The sequence below is a fragment of the Phoenix dactylifera genome, chromosome 2 (assembly GCF_009389715.1).
Source record: "Phoenix dactylifera cultivar Barhee BC4 chromosome 2, palm_55x_up_171113_PBpolish2nd_filt_p, whole genome shotgun sequence".
In the NCBI taxonomy this organism is placed as follows: Eukaryota; Viridiplantae; Streptophyta; class Magnoliopsida; order Arecales; family Arecaceae; genus Phoenix; species Phoenix dactylifera.
This window is the reverse complement of record NC_052393.1, coordinates 8086467-8096894: the sequence shown is the minus strand read 5'-3', so window position 1 is coordinate 8096894 and position 10428 is coordinate 8086467. Positions and strand designations below refer to the sequence as shown.

Genomic DNA, 10428 nt, shown 5'->3' with positions numbered 1-10428 from the left:
GATTAATATTAGAAATTGCTTCGTCGGCCGCGACCCCTGCGTGCGCTATCCAACCCGAGCGCCACCCAATACCTGAGCGAGTACACCCACCACGGGTAAACCCAAAACGCGAACAAACAGGCCAACCTCGTACTCTCCTAGTCTCCTGTCCAACACGTAGCAAGAAAGCAGAAAATATCCCGCATCTATCGCCACCTCCGGTGACCGGACCCCCCTCCCGGCCTTACCAACTCAGCTGTTTGGTTCCTCCTCCTCCCAGGATAACTTCTCCCCCACGACACCGAGAAACCATCATGCCCTCCTTCTTAATCTCGTCCTCTCCGCCTTCGCTCGCTTTGGTCTTCTGTTCTCTCTCCCGCTCCCCAAGAACCCTCCCCTTAAAACCCCCTATCTTTGTTCTCAATTCCAAACCCTTATCATCTTTCCCCTCTTCCACTCCGTCACCCGCTTCGTCGGGGCGGCCGATGAGTTGGCTTGGGAAGCTAGGGTTAGGGTTCCGGAGCCGAGGCGGGTTCTCGTCGGAGGCGTCGTCTGCGATCGCGCAGGGACCGGACGACGACGTGCCGGCGCCGGGGCAGGAGTTCGCGCAGTTCGGGGCCGGGTGCTTCTGGGGGGTGGAGCTGGTGTTCCAGAGGGTGCCCGGGGTTACCAAGACCGAGGTCGGATACAGCCAGGGGAACCACCACGAGCCCACGTATGAGGATGTGTGCACCGGGGCCACCAACCACTCTGAGGTCGTCCGGGTGCAGTACGATCCCCAGGAGTGCAAGTATGAGGACTTGCTTGAGGTGTTCTGGGCACGCCATGATCCCACCACCCTCAATCGCCAGGTAAAGTCTCGATTTTTGATGGGTTTGATTCCTATTCATGTTTCTGTCGTAAAAAATCGATTGTATTGGTTTGGTAGGTTTTTTATTTATTTTTTCTGATAAAAAATGATTTTTGCTGGAGATCCGGAAGGTTTATTGCCCTACGAGTGATTTCTGATGGGTGCAATTGCTGTCGCTATTTTATGCTGAAAAAGATATTGATTTTTGGATAGTTTGATAGAAGTTGGAATTTGCATGATCGTCCTGTAAAAGTACTTTTGGGAGCTAGCTATTTTAATGCTAGTTGCACGAAGTATTAGATTTTGAGTCGTTACATATGGAACTGGGAATTTGGTGCACACATGCTTTTCTAGTGCAAGAATGGAACCAGGATTTTTCACTGGGGAGGCCTAAATATATTCTTACAAGAATGAAATTTAGTATTACTGAAAGGCAACACGCACACACACAAGAGCTGTATTTTGCCTTTGTCTTCAACCTCATGCAATAAAATAAATAATTCAATCGGTATATATAGTATCATGATATCGTGTTATTGATGATGGAAACTAGAAGAAAAATACGACGTGTATAAAAAAGTTTCTGTGATTCCTTTCAACGAGAGGAACAAAATTGAAAAGGAGAAGAGTTTGAGATTTAGATTTTGCCTTCACTTTTAACATCATAGGATAAACTGTAAACTTTGGTTGCATATAACAATATGATGGCATGTTAAATTGTCAATGACAAGAAGGATTACCTGCATATCTTTAGAATAGAGAAGAAAAGATATGCCAATCATCTTATAGTACTTACTTCCCCTCTTCTTCTTCTTCAGTTAGAGAGAGAGAGAGAGAGAGAGAGAGAGAGAGAGAGAGAGAGAGAGAGAGAGAGAGAGACTAATGGATTTTTTTTTAAAAAAAATTCATTGAAGCTAAACCCTTAAAAACTGTGTTTTGATTAAGAGGAAGCAAGACACGCTATTATGACTCCTTGTAACTCCCATCTATATTTTCATCACTTGTCATTTATATAGCCTGACAAAGTTACTTTTGTTTAACACGACTCTCTTGTTTATATGCCTTACAGAGAGTTAATTAAAAAAAGTGCATTTTTATTAGAAATATCAATAGTAAGAGTTGGTAAGAGAGGTCACTCATGGGTTAGGGAGAAAGAGAGTGGAAAAAACATGAGAGGAGAGGAATTCTAAGGGTTGGTTAGGTGAGAGTATAAGGGAATAAGTTTTGTTTATTTATTTATTTCAATTTATTGTTATTCCATGAATATAGAAAGGAGAGGAGCCAGTCATAATTAGGATTTTAAAGAGGCTGATTGATTCCTGAGGGAAATTATAGGGGTGCCATATTCTATTAAGCAAAAAAATGGAGGGGGGGGGGACTTGCCTGACAAAGGAATTCGTGTGGAGTGTGGGGGCATTGTGGCCCCTCCAAATACGGGCACATAAAGTGTTAAAACTAAGTGATAGATCCTTTTTTTTTTTTTTACAAATATGTGTGTGGTCTGGATGTGTAAACTGGGGGGCACAAGAAACCTCTATGAGGCATGCATTTCATAGGAAAACTTATAAAAGGAAGCCAAGGGCAAGGAAGAGTTTATGACATTCTCGAGAGGATTGTGGCATTGTGGATGCGAGATTAATCTTCTAGGATTTGTGAGCTAGCGGGGTAAGGTAGACGAGTTTGAAACATTTTGTATGATTTTTCATGTGAGTTGTCAAAAATTGCATAAGGTCTTCTTAATGATCTTTGACTATTGGATGCACTGGCTTCCTTTTGATTCATGACATGTTAGGGACTATAAAGTACAAACAAAGAGCAAGTTCTCTTGCTTGTCAAGAAAGTTTAACATGTAAGCAAGCTGAAAATTCTTAACATGGTTCTTGATCCATTTGTTTTAAGGGATAAGTTGGTGTATAACATCTAAAAAGTTGATGTAAACATAAAGACAATGATGGTGGGTAGGACTGACAGATAGATAAGGAAGCTTGCATTTGAGCATCTCACAAGCCCAGGGTTAGGGAACCCAAAATCCATATTAGTTGGTGTCAAATATGGCTAGATAAGAGGATAGGCATTATGTTGCCACCAGAATAAGGAGGTATTTGTTATTAGGTTGCTTTCAAAGAGGGCTCAATATGTTGTGAAATAAGTGCCAAGTCTATGAAATTAGCGAGGTATGACACTTGGGGTACATTGCTCGAGGAAAAAATCATGCAAAGTTTTTGTGTGGCAATCAAGGTAAGTTGAGAGGCACATTTTAAATGCTTTAAATGCGACAATTCAACTGACTCTCCTTTCTCTCTAGTTATTTGCTTAAGATCTGCTACTCAATTCACTATAACAATAATCTTTTGGCTATATATATTTAATATTTGATTGCCAACTGGGTATGTGTTTATCTTCAAAAAAATCTTAGAATGTAGGTAACATCCTTGAGTTTGTAGGAAGTATAAATATTGGCCGCAAATAATTTTATCTCACATGCCCAGCAAAACTCATCTGAATAGATTGAAGTGATGGTGAACCGAGTGGACTTAACTGGAGGGATTTTAAGAAGGCAAAGTCTTTGGAAGAATCTTTAATGCTTCTGCCAAAAGTCTCTCTCTTTGCATGATGTGTTCTAGTTTCTCTATTTTTCTTCCATTTCATTTTTTCAGTAAACTTTTAGGACTGAGAAAAGCCTCAAAAATCTGAAACGGAAAAGAGGCGAAGGATCCTACGGAACAAAGCCTTTATATTATAAAGAAGGTGGAGAAGATTACAACAATAGCTATCCTCCCATAAGTTCATGAGTTTGGCCACATTGAGTTTATTGTGGGAAATCTTAAATGAAAAAGAAAGAAAGGGAATAGAACAAAGGTTTTTGGACGACATCTTGCTCATCTCTTTTGCTTTGACTCTAGGGTTTTTTTGGGTGCAAAAGAAGTCCAGTTTTGTCCGTAAGGAGTCTGCACCTTGTCCTTCAGTGTTTTAGCTCTTTGAATTTATTTGGTATTCTTAAATGCATATTATTAAAAATGAAACAGAAGAAGTAAATGTGGTAAGGGTTGTGCTGTGGAAAACAACCCAAAATTGAACAAAGAATTTTGGTAAAAGCACATTTGATGTTTTTGATAGAGAATCTTAATTTTTAAAATTTCCAGGTTTGCTCCTCTTTTTTCACCATCACTTGTAGGACCTACAGCGATGTGTTTTTGTGGGTGTATGAATTAAAACTATTAGATCCACAGCAGTACCTCCTACAAACTCAATGCCGATGTTGTGCTGTAAGATTCTCAAAAAATAAATACACACAGGCAATGATTGTGCTATCAGAATTTAAACACAGGGTGTGCCTATGCCAATAAATATAGCATGTTGGTCCAAACTTTGGGGGCACTGTTTTCCACGGTTGTGGAAACCTTTTATGGACAACAACTGGGCCTGTAGTAAATTATGTTGTATGTGGTAAGCAAAAAGGGGAAGATGCTGGCAATCTCTTGTAAGCATTAATTATTGCTATAATGAGATTATGCAACGGTTGGTAAGAAATGAGGTGAAGGGTGAGAGAGCTTCAGGGCGACTGTTAGTTGAGAGGCATACTTTTATGGAAATCAAGGTAAACTAGTTAAGAGAAACCAGTAAAGCATTTGGTGACTAACCTCTCCTCCAATGATCAAACTTCTTATTGGCCATTCCTATCATTTGCCTCCTATCAACAAGCTTCTAACCATGCTACAAGCTTTGCCTCTTACCGACAAGCTTCTAACCATGCTACAAGCCATCATTCCCTCTATCTTAAACTCCTTCAATTTGCTCGCTTTTATCCTCACTTCTCTCTTGGTGGATGTCCCATCCCGGTCCTTGGCTCAATACTTGGGATTGTGCCTTGTCTTGACACTTGGGATGGTGGGATGTCTTGTTGTCCCACTGGGATAAATCCTTGGTGTCCATATCTTCGAAGTGATTAAGCAATTCTTGCACAAGAAATGCTTGTGCACGATGAATTCCCAGTTCTATATGCAACTACTTAAAATTTAATGTTTCTTGGCCAAAGTAGAACTACTCATGTCAAAAGGTAAATTAGCACGACATAACATGATAATAACATAAATTGCCCCAAAAGAAGTAATAAAGATCATGTCAAACCAATAAAAATCAATTTTATAGCAAAATTAACCAAACCAATTAAACCCATCAAAAATACAATCTTTACCTTGCGACTAAGGGTGGTGGGGTCATGGTGTGCCCAAACCCCTTTGAGCGGGTCCTTGTACTTGCACTTCCAAGTATCATAATAGACTAAGACGTCCTCAGAGAGGTTGGCGGCCCTAGTGCGTACATCCTTGTAGGTGGGTTTGTGAAGGTTCCCCCTTGTTGTGTCCATCTTCATTGTCTTGCTAGCTCTACCCCCTAGAAGTGCCTTGCCCTAAATTGCACGAGCTCCTACACCTGTGCTGCCGTGCTGGCTCGTAGTTGTTTGGCTCCTTCATGATCACCGACGATGCCTCTGTCGAGAGGCTTCTTTGACTCTCGAACCCCAGCCCCAGCTTCCCCAACTAACTCATTGGCCACGTCATCAAAAGGGGAGATAGCGAGAAAGAGGATAAGGGTTTGGAATTTTGAAGAAAGATAGGGGTTATGTGGGGAGGAGTCTTGGGGAGCGAGAAAAAGAGAAGAAGACGAAAATGAGCGGAGGCAAAGACGGTGAGGTTAAGATGGAGGACATGACAACTTCTTGGTAGCGCGGGAAGAAGTTATGTGGGAAGGAGGAAACAAGTTAGTAAGCCATGAGGGGTCTGGTCATAGTTGGTGTCATTGGTGCGGAATATTTTGTTGGATAGTTGCTGTGTAAAAGGTGATAGAGTGAGAGAGGGTGAGCTGGGTTTGGGTATTGGGGTTTGGGTTACCTGTTGTGGGTCTCTCAACAATCTGAGAGCTCCCGTAAATCCTATTGTTAAAAATTCTTTGGTCCCTAGCATGCCAAAGCGCCCACCTAGTATATGCAGCAACACATTTGGTTCTATCACAAGTACTTTTATCCTTAAGAAAATTTAGCATAACCTCAATTGAAGGATAGGTAATAACTCCTATGAGTCTTTGATATAGATGGTGCCAATTCTCCCCTGCAATCCTACACCGTAGAATAACATGTCCGACATCATCTAGAACATCCATACGAAGATCACAATTTGCACTAAGTGTTAAAAAGCCGCACGGAGCTAAGATAGCCTTGCTGGAAATTTTACTCCATGTTATGTTCCACCAAAATAGTTGAACACCGGGTCCCCCTTGTAGCTTCCAGATCCAAGAATAGTTAAGTTCCTCATGTTGCTGCATACAGGGCCTAACTGATGATTGGATTTTCTTTACCCTGATGATGCAATGGTTATAAGAACCCCAAACAGGACAAGTCTAACAGTCACTCTTAGGAATAGGGAATGAAAGAATAATTGAAACCGCCTCTCCAGGCAATATGGCCTTCAATTTTTGTTCATCCCACTGATGATCATAAGTTAGAAAGTTTGCAACTTTGAGGCCCTCCTCACAATTCTTCTTGTTCAGAGGACAAGGCCAGTGATTTTGTGGTATCTTAGATATTCAAGGATCTGTAAGGAAGTCTTTTCTGTCCATTTCCAACCACCCACATAAATCATCCTTGACTAAGTCAATCTTCCATCCTTTTCCAACAGCCGACATAAAACCATCCTTGACTAAGTTAGCGCCCTGACAAATAGCATTCCATATTGGTGAAGTGGCTCAACTCTTTAAAAATTATACTTCAAAGACACCAAGAACTCAATAGAGAATTTGGCTCAAGGATGATGTGACGAGCAGCTTTTGCCATGAAAAATTCTCTTCTGGTCTGGAGGTCCTGTAGTTCAATCCAGCTTCAGACCTTGGTTTGCAATTTTTGTCCCAGGACAACAGATGTAGCTTCTTCTCATTTGATTCATGCCCCCAAAAGAAGAACTTGAAAAACCTTTTAAGGGCATGTTAGGATATTCCTACAGGATCGAGCTGAAAATCTTGTAGGAATCGAGCCTATTGGCCCATCTAGCTTGCATTTTCTAAGAGCATGTTCAAACCGAGCCCAAGTTCTAGTCTTCGGGCTGCAGGAAGGTCTTTTTCTTCTTCCCACAAGACTTGGGCAAAGTGGTATTTATTTGATACAAGGCAATGCTTAAAAGGACAGCCCAATTCACGAATCCTACAGGATTTTTAGCCTAATCCTGTAGGAATATCCCAATAGGCCCTAATTAAGTCCATCACCCTAGGAGGAATTGCACAGTTTGCTATAAGACAAATAGGTGTAGGCGCTAAGACAGATCGTAGCAGAGTCAATCTACCCATCTGAGACAAGTAGTCTATTTCCAACTTTCCAAGTGTCCATTCAACTTATCGAGGAGAGAACTAAAATTACCGACCTTTAGTCATTTACAAGACAGGTGCAAATTAAGCTTCCATGCTTCTAAATGACTTTATAACAAGGATCAGAAATAATGCATGCAATTTTCCACAGGTGTTGGATACTGTATGTTGGCACAACTTTGTTAAATCTGATTGTAATGTCCTGCTTTTATTTGATACTAACACCATTGTTAAAATGTTTGTATAATACTCATGAAGCAATTGCTGCTTCCGCCTAACCTTTTTTTCCTAGGAAAGAATGTTCAGAGGGTATTTGGTGGTGGGTATAGGATAAATTTGAAGACTGGTGGTCACCTGTTTTTAAAAAGATTTTAATGGCTCCTAAGGAGGAAGAGGTAGATTGGTTGTTCGTGTCAAATGTAGAGGGATTGTTTGCAGTCAATTAATGAAACTTGGAAAAAAATGATTGGTTTGCATTCTATTTTTCACTAATGTGTCTTTTGTGTCATTTGACATTCTGTATTGTTTACTCTGGAGGATAAATATAACCATATGATGAAGCTCTGAACTTTCCTGTTAGCAGTACAAGCATAATTGATAGTTGCAGAACTTCTAGAGTAGCATCATGTCATTCATTACAAGTCTGGCAGTTATATTCAAGAGATGCATGCATCAGCTAGAAGGGCTGCTATTTGGTTTGTTGTAGGAATTCTACAATCACGGCAAAGATTTTGTAAGTGTGTGCCACATGAAGCTATTATTGGTTCAATATGGAGGTAGCTTCAGAAGTTAGAAGGTGCCCCACCCACCCCCTAAAAAAAAAGTGGACTTGGTTCATCGGATGGAGCCTTATTGTATTTATCATCAGCTAGAAAGCTTAAGCTGAGAAAACATCACTTCATGTTCTTCTAGTTTAAGAAGCACAGTTGCAGGTTGTAGCCATGTGTGTTGACTTTTTGTTGGATATACATGGGCTATTTTACATAATGGCTTTATTCTGGTAGATTTGATGCGAATAGTATTTACATTACTAAGATCATGAAGTTGCATATGGTGTTCTGAAGATCACACTCCTTGTCACTATTCAAAGCTTGTTGAGCACGGCCAAAGGACATTTGTTGGAAAACAGGGACAAGTTAGTAGTAACTACTGAATATTCATTAATGTACAGCAAAATAAGATCACATTTTCTCTGAAAAATGTTTAAGCAGTCAGATTGGCGATAAGTAACAGTGCTATCTTGCAGTAGCATACATGGGATTAGCCTGAATCTGACTGGAAAGAAATTCTGTTAAAAGTCTAATTCAGTTGGATTCTAAGACTGAAGTGGTCATTCAACTATATCTGACTCTTGTGCTTGAAACTTGCTGCAATTTTGGAGGAAGGGGTTGTGAAGTAGTTGGCCTTCAATTAGGCTGTGTAAACTTGTCTTTTAGTTAAATATGGTTGCTTCCAACTTTTTTATGAAGTTTATAGTTGCCTTGAGTTAATCCTGTTTATGTAATAAAGGATAACCTATTTGGCATCCATAATGGATGATTTTTAAGATGTGACTCATCTTTTTGTGGTTCTGTAGGCTTGACTTTTTATAGCTTTCCCAAATTCCAATGCAGTACCAGGCCAATTAACAAGGGCATATGGAGATTCTTACCTTACCAATGTCTAAAGTTTTTTTTTTTTTAATTATATTATCGCTCAGTCAGGATTGAAGGGGAAATGCTGCTTATTATCTCACATTTCTTTACCAAATATTCTTGAAGTTTTCCTGATTACTGAGCTCTCTTTTTTGGACTATTTGTTTTCCAATTACTTGAGGTTGCATATTATAAAAATGCAAGCAAGAAAAAAACACAGCTTCTTTGGATAACTAAAGCTTGAAAAATGAAAACTTCAGAAGTGGAAAGATCATTTAAGTTGATTAGATGAAAAGGAAAGAGGGTCTAATGCCCTTGGTTATAATTTTGAGCATGGGATACTTCACCTAGTCTGCAGTACAAAGTTGTGCCATCTTAGGTTTCATTCCTGAAAAACTCTGAATTCCAGGACTTTTGTAAATGATAATCTTATAATCATCTGGTTGCAGAAGTTTCTGGGTGAAAGATTAGTTGCAAATATGAGTTATCTTAAAGGTTGCTTGAATCTAATGTCCTGGTCTCGGTAGCATCTGCAATCCAGTTCCTTAACATCTGCCCCTGACGACCGCATGCAGGGAAATGATGTTGGTACCCAGTACCGGTCTGGAATATATTTTTATACACCAGAGCAGGAAAGAGCTGCCAGGGTATCTCTTGAGAGGCACCAGAAGGTCTTGAACAGGAAGATTGTGACAGAGATCCTTCCCGCAAAAAAATTCTACAGAGCAGAGGAGTACCATCAGCAGTACCTTGAGAAAGGCGGTCGCTTTGGTTTTAAGCAGTCTGCAGCAAAAGGCTGCAATGACCCTATTCGCTGCTATGGTTAAGACGGTACTACAAGCACCGTTTGGTGGTGCAATCCCTGGTTGTTTTGGCTGGTTAGAGCTATCAAAGGTTATGTTTCATATATATTCTTCCGAAGGTCTATAGATTATGTCCGCTTAATATATGTTAAGCTTTTGAGCGTTTGTGGCCTGTACTTATCCTCAGACATGCATTATGTTTCTGTTTATATCTTCTGGAAAAAAAAAGGTGGAAAGACTGTTTATATAGCATGATTCTTCACCGAGTATTAGCATGACTCTGTACTGAAATGACACCTTCCAAAGTGACATCTGGGAAGGTTGTCCGTCGAAGCCTGCTTATACCGGTTAGAATTTTTGATCCGCTAGTCCCAATCATAACTTTCGGGATGCGTGCTGGAGCTGAAAAGTTGCAAGTAGAAAGCTTCTATTGTTGGTCTCAGCTTTGTTGAACCTATTTGCCCCATTTGTTGAAAGGGATACATTTAAGGTGCGATTGGCATGAGTTTACATCTTTTTCAAAAATTTTAAATATAGAACAAATTTTGTTTCTATTTTTTTATTTTTAAAATATAAATATATTTAGTGATGGTGGAGATGGTGATGGTAGTAACAGAGGCAATGGAGGTGATGGTGATGCCAGAGGCAGGGTTGGTAGTGGCATGGCGGGGACTGTGCTTTTGTGGAGGTGGCAGTCATTGTGTTGGTAGGGGCACCAATGATATGCTGGTGAGAATGATGATGGCAGTAGCGATGTAATGGGGATGGTGATGACAATTATGGTGGTGGTGGTGGTGGTGATGGTGGAGGC

At 40.3% G+C, this 10428-nt stretch overlaps 1 protein-coding gene across 1 annotated transcript; it reads left to right on the top strand.

Annotated features, from left to right (window-relative positions):
* The first annotated feature begins 237 nt into the window (after positions 1–237).
* LOC103710801 (peptide methionine sulfoxide reductase A1-like) lies at positions 238–9889 on the top strand. Its single transcript, XM_008796700.4, has 2 exons — positions 238–830; positions 9390–9889. The coding sequence occupies exons 1-2, from the start codon at positions 294–296 to the stop codon at positions 9639–9641; spliced, it is 789 nt and encodes a 262-aa protein (XP_008794922.2). The 5' UTR covers positions 238–293; the 3' UTR covers positions 9642–9889.
* Positions 9890–10428: the final 539 nt, after the last annotated feature.

Coding starts and splice junctions, on each gene's coding strand:
- LOC103710801 (XM_008796700.4), top strand. CDS start 294: ATGCCCTCCTTCTTAATCTCGTCCTCTCCGCCTTCGCTCGCTTTGGTC. Junction 831..9,389: donor CCACCACCCTCAATCGCCAG/GTAAAGTCTCGA, acceptor GACCGCATGCAG/GGAAATGATGTTGGTACCCA.